General features: G+C 38.3%; 1 protein-coding gene across 15 annotated transcripts in view; it reads right to left on the bottom strand.

Annotated features, from left to right (window-relative positions):
- Positions 1-930: 930 nt before the first annotated feature.
- KCNQ (KCNQ potassium channel) overlaps positions 931-6,000 on the bottom strand; it is a 245,457-nt gene continuing 240,387 nt past the window's right edge. For all 15 annotated transcript variants that reach the window (XM_067774905.1, XM_067774898.1, XM_067774904.1 and 12 more), the window contains 5 exons: positions 4,350-4,619; positions 2,403-2,521; positions 2,220-2,341; positions 1,772-1,968; positions 931-1,646 (listed from right to left, as the gene is read on the bottom strand). In XM_067774905.1, the coding sequence (XP_067631006.1) occupies positions 1,557-1,646; positions 1,772-1,968; positions 2,220-2,341; positions 2,403-2,521; positions 4,350-4,619 (798 nt within the window). In that variant the 3' untranslated portion in view covers positions 931-1,556. The remainder of the gene's footprint in view (positions 1,647-1,771; positions 1,969-2,219; positions 2,342-2,402; positions 2,522-4,349; positions 4,620-6,000) is intronic.

Genomic DNA, 6,000 nt, shown 5'->3' with positions numbered 1-6,000 from the left:
TTCTGCTAAAGTGTAGACGTTTCGCCTTCTAGAACTGTTGTAGGTCCTGCTTGGTAATTGAGCTACATATATGCGTGTGTACCGGCTGAGGACCACATGTATGTGTGTGAAATATCTCTTCGTTGCCTTGTATGTATGTGTATAAATGATAACTGATGTATTCATGAATTCAAGTGTGGCTTGCTTCATGTTTTTGTTGTTGCGTGATTATTTACTAACAGCCTAGTGATGTCAACATTCGCCACAATATGAAAATCAGGTTTAATATGGTCCCGTGATGATCGGTCTACTACTACCTTTGCTTGTTACCGGACCTATATCCAGTAAAGGACCATCAACATCGATAACAATCCCCAAAACCTTCAGGGTGTGTTTTTATCGTTAAAATGGCTATTTAATTCGATGCAATTGAAATATTGTGAGCATACTTGAGAAGCATACAGAATCGCGATTGCGTTTTTATTTAAGACGATTTATAGGTTATTATTCTGTTGATGGCAAAAGAAGAGCGTAGTGCCCGGAAAATAACATTGTCCGAATAATAATGCGTTTACCTTTAGTAAAAGCTAACAACTTTATGCATTTTCACGAAAATTCGAAGGATCGAATCATTGCTTCACTTTATGAGAATTAGCCTGCCATCTTGTTCCACTGCTAGGGCTTTTTTCTTAACGTTTGGAAGGTGACACAATCCAGAAATCGGACTATCTCCAAGCCGAATTTGACAATTGAATATTGCACCTTAAGTATCGTTGACCTATCCGAAATAAAAATGTTTCCATCAAAGCCGGTCCCGGCTGCTACCTGCGCAGGGAAACCTATCAAAATATCTCTGTAACTGATTGAGCTATTCAAATAATAAGATGATGATGAATGATGATTCGATACTCAGAACCTCATATCACCATCTCCAGAAATAAAACCACACCATTTTTTTTTGTATTTTAATATTTACATTTTATTGCAGTTTAATATTTTTAATTTTTTCTTTTGTTGAGTTTTAAAATTTGATTTTTTGCCAAATATTTTACAATTTTTTAGTATTCTTTAAATAAAAAAATCTTTTTGCTTAAATTTGAACACAAATAGATAAAAATTATAAACTTAAAAATATATAACATATGCCAATTCTAACGGCCAATTAAACTTCCGTAACCCTACCGCCATAGTCGTAACCATACCCATATCCATAACAATCTCCAATATACAATATCCTTATGCCTTAACCTAAAAATCGTGAAAATTTCAAAAAAAAAAAAGAAGAAAACGCAAAAAATTACAAACATATTCCACAGAAAATAAGTGTCTTAGTCATAACGTATCCAAAACAATGAATAAAATCTACAAAAAGTTACTAAATTCACTAACTCAAATATTTGTAGGTTATGGAATATGGCGAGAAACCAAAAACCAATTGGTTGGTTATGGTATGGTTATGGCGTTAGCGTTATGGTATGGCACCATTAATCGATTACATTGATTTCCATAAGGTAGGTTCGATCAGCTGTTTTATCTGGTTATGGTTTGATGGTTATAAATCACCAATAATTGGCCCTTTAACCAGTATGAGGAAAAAGTAAGGATGCTTTTGTAGGCGTGTCCGCAGATTCATTATCCAAATCTGTGAGATTGTTTGATGAGCTTACCTGCAAGAAAAACTTTACACTTACACCAAATTTTCACTAAGAGGCTTTATTTGCTCGGTGTGAATGAGATTAGCAAATTAAAAAAAAAAAAAAATTGAGGAGCAATTTACTAAGCCCAAACTCACAGGCGTAACGGAAGTGATAATAATCTTCGTATGAGATCTTTGGTGTAGCAGTGCAGTATCCTCCGCAGCCGCTTCACTATCGAGGTCAATATTTGCGCCAACATCACTATCGATCTCCCAAGAGGGATAATGATCCATTTCACCTTCGCAATTAAGATCTTCCTCTTCGAAATCTTCCACCTCATCGATGAGTATAACTAAGAGAGAAATGTATTGTTTTTTTTTTTTATGTTGACTTTGCAATGTAACTGGGGTATTCATGGAACGAAGCAGTGGCTTGATATATAAATTTGACCGCCCAGTAATACTTAAAATTTCTTAAGAAAAATAAGCTTGAATTTGAAAGCAAATTCTGCTAGTGTGCCAGATCATTTATTCAATTCCATGAATTCCCTCGTCAGATAAATTTATCTACCCATGAAAATGCTACATTTTTGAAAAAACTTACTTGAGTTTTCCTTACGTAAATTCGATTTTAAGCTACTACTTAATGGTTCTGTTAAACCAGGTATCGTTAAAGCAAAATTATCATCTTTGTACACTCCTCTATCGCAAGGATTTGAGACAGATCTGTGTGGAGTATTTGTTTTTCAGATAAATTCAAAGAACATTATCCGGTTTTTAGACTTACCTTAAAGTTACTCGTTTTTTTGTATTTTCTATTTCGGATATGGCATTATCACTACTTAGTTTAAACGGACTAACCGAGGCTAAGTCATAGGGTGGCGCGAACGCTCGCGCATCGGGCACCTGTAAAGCAAAATAGTGTTTTTTAATTGATTTAATATGGAGTAACAAAGTCTGTCGTTATGAATCACTCTCTCTGCAACCACAGAAACATAGAGAACCTAAGTTTTTCCTACAATTTTTATTTTTTTATTGACTTCATGGGGATGTTCTTACTACTGTAGTTCAAGATTCCAGCATGCAAAAGCCACCAAGTTACGTGACCGCATTACATACTCATATTAAAACATAGAGCGGAAGCACAAATGAATTTAATTTGTTCCCCATTTCGTCCTTTCATGGAATGGGTTGTACTCGAAACGGCTGCTGGTGAATCAGTCTTACAGATTTCCTGACTCTTGCCGTGTCATCCAGAGGATGGCGGAGGTCTATGTCTTATAGAAAACAGCTAGGATGCTCCAGGAAAGTAGTCTCAGAAATCAATGTATTAATTTTTTTGTCTACATTGATGATGTCTTTAAGGCTTTATAATTGAATTTGATACAATGTGATATCATACGGAGTTGTGGGATTCAAGGGGTTGTGTAGCGCAATATATAGCTTCTCCAACCGAACTGTCAACCTCATCTTCCAGCGGCGAATCCCGTTTCACTAACAGACGAGGCTCCGGCGTGGGGAGGGAGGGATGGCCTAAACGTTTAATGTGGCCATATAAATCGTTCCCGAGATGGTGGGGCTAGCACCTTAATGGTGCTGTGTTACCGGAGCGTACTGGATATGTATCCGGCAAGGGACCATCACACCGATAACACTCCCCAAAGCCTTCGGGGAGTAACCTTATCGCTACAACAACATACGGAGTTGTTGTTTGCTGGCGTCCATAGGACATCTTCATCCTTTGCCGAGCTCAGGACAGAACAATCTTGAATTGTATATGGTGATAGGATGGCCAGAAAAGGTTCTGAAACGCATGTAAACGGACAAACACCACTGGATTTTTTCCGAGAAAAATCGATAAATACAATATTGGAGTAACGCTGTAGACTAACAGGGATGATTGTTAGTTGTCAAGGAAAGTAACAAGTTCCTCCTCTAACAATGAAATATGTAGTGAGAATGCTTAGAGGCATAGTCACAAGTCACTGTGCCATTGCACAAACGCTTCGCCAATGAAGTTTACCAATTAGATCCTCCTGCAGAAGTCGGCAGGAAGGAGGAGGTGGCCAGAGGTTTCTATGCATTACGTTTTCTGCCGATGTCCATTACTGCAAACAAGACGAATGAGAAATATGGGAAAGCAAAACGTTTATGGAAGGCTGCTTAGGAAGTATCTGGGGGACCCAGCACTCATCGTGGGAGTTCCAAATATACTAAATGTTTCCTAGTGAAATCCAAGGGCAGTGCAATGAATAAAAGCGGAAAGACTTCGCAAGGTCATGATATAAAAATGATGAAGACGCTCCGTCGCAGAAAGTTTTCCTATCGACAACCTTATTTGGAAGCAGTGGCATGGGAAGACCTCCATACAGAAGGCATACCTTCGCCGTTTAAGGCTGCGGTACAATGACATTTATATATATATATATATAAAATATGAAAAACTGCTTATGTGTCGGAGTTATTAAAGATGATGCTGATTCAGAGAGGTAAGGAAAGGCACGATCTGCTACTCTGTCTAGATTTAAAGACAATCTGATTCCGCCTCCATAGCGCATGACAATCTTCGTTGGATATATACGACTAGGGGTATTCTTTCAAAGCCTATTTCTACTGGCCTCATGAACTCCGAATGAAAAGCTCAATGTGCCGGGATTACAGAACAAAAACAAAGTCAAAAAAAAAAAAAAAACGTATGGAATTACTTTTTTTTCAAATTTTGAATTAGCGTTACCTTAACATCCCCTATTTTCGTCGCCGAGAAGAAATCCCTTCTAGCATTGATTGTCGCATGTGTACCATTAGTGTTATTATTATTATTATTATTATTAGTTTTATTATTTATATTGTTCGCACTCCAATCGCCACGTTTGGAGTGATCTTCATTATTATTATTGGAATGTTTAACCACAGGTTGTGTAGATAATGGAAGTGCTAAGAAGCGTTCACGATCCTCCATATACGCCTTAATGAGTACATCTAATTTTTCTTCTATATCAGCGACCTAAATGTTAATAAAAGAAAAGTAATGATTACTATCTTATTACTCATAATCATATTAGATAGGAGGAATAAAATAAAAGCAGTGTTAATTTTTTCTTACGATATGCGCATCTACGTCACATTATCATATTCACTTGAGATCCCAACACAAAACCGGGAGAGAGCGCCAAAAAATGTGGTTGGTCAAGAGAATGAAATAAACTCACGCACACTTAAAAATAAGCACCGTAACAAGGCAGAGAACAATAATACTTGCTGTAATAGCAAAAAGAGTCGTATAGATAGATAGATAGATGTTGTGAGGTTAAGCACTGCGACCAATTGGTCTATTGTGCCCTCATTCTCTTTACAACACCTCATACAAGCCGAGTTCTCTGAGAAAATCCAGAATGGTTCTCGGCTTCAGATAGTGTATGTGACTACTTTCTAATTTCGATGATCCTAGGCACCTTCGTCTCGCAACTGCATCGCATTCCATCAGGATGTGTTCTGCAGTTTCATCTTCGCGATCACAGAATTGACAGAGGATACTAGACGATATGCCCAATTTATGCATATGGCTCTTCAGCCTGCAGTGACCTGTGAGTATGCCTGTTAAAATCCTAAGTCTACTTTTTGGGAGGTTAATAATAGCTTTATATCGCTTTGAGTTATACTCTACTATTAGTGCCTTTGCCTGCCGAAGTCCTGGACTTTCGCGCCAGTGTTGTTATCTGAGGCACGCCTCTTTTTATATAAATTCTTCCCTTATTGTATGTGACCCTATTGGCAATAATGGGCTCGGGGCCTATTGGCTTTTCTGCCGCTGCCAACCTGCCAATCTCGTCCGCTTGCTCGTTACCATCCACTCCTCTGTTTCAAGGTACCCATGATAGACGGATGGTGTTATTGACTCCTAGACTGTTTAACCTCTCTCAAGGACTGTTGATGATTAAATCTCAACTGAAGATAATGCCTTGAGCGCAGCTTGGCTGTCGCTGAGTATAGCGATTTTCTCGTTGGTATATCCCCGCTGTAAATTTATCTCTGCACACCGGCTTATGAAGCAAACTTCGGCTTGGAAGATGCTCGAATATTTCCCGAGTGGTAGGGATATTTTAGTTCGGGGCCGAAGATCCCCGCCCCTATGCCCTGCTGTTCTTCGAGCCATCGGTGTACCATATTGTGACGAATATCTACATCACTAAGTGATACTAGTATTCCTAATCCGATACCAAGCAGCCACTTGTATGTACGTAAACAAATCAATCATCATTTACACATGTACATACAAGGCAACAGAGTAGTACTCACATATACATACGCATATCGCTATGCAAGAGGCTATAAACTACAAATACACACGCATGTAGCTGGTAACCAAGCAGTAGATGCTAAAAGGA

This window comes from Eurosta solidaginis, chromosome 3 (assembly GCF_040869045.1).
Source record: "Eurosta solidaginis isolate ZX-2024a chromosome 3, ASM4086904v1, whole genome shotgun sequence".
Lineage (NCBI taxonomy): Eukaryota > Metazoa > Arthropoda > Insecta > Diptera > Tephritidae > Eurosta > Eurosta solidaginis.
Note: the sequence above shows the minus strand (reverse complement) of the source record. Positions and strands in the feature narration are given on the sequence as shown.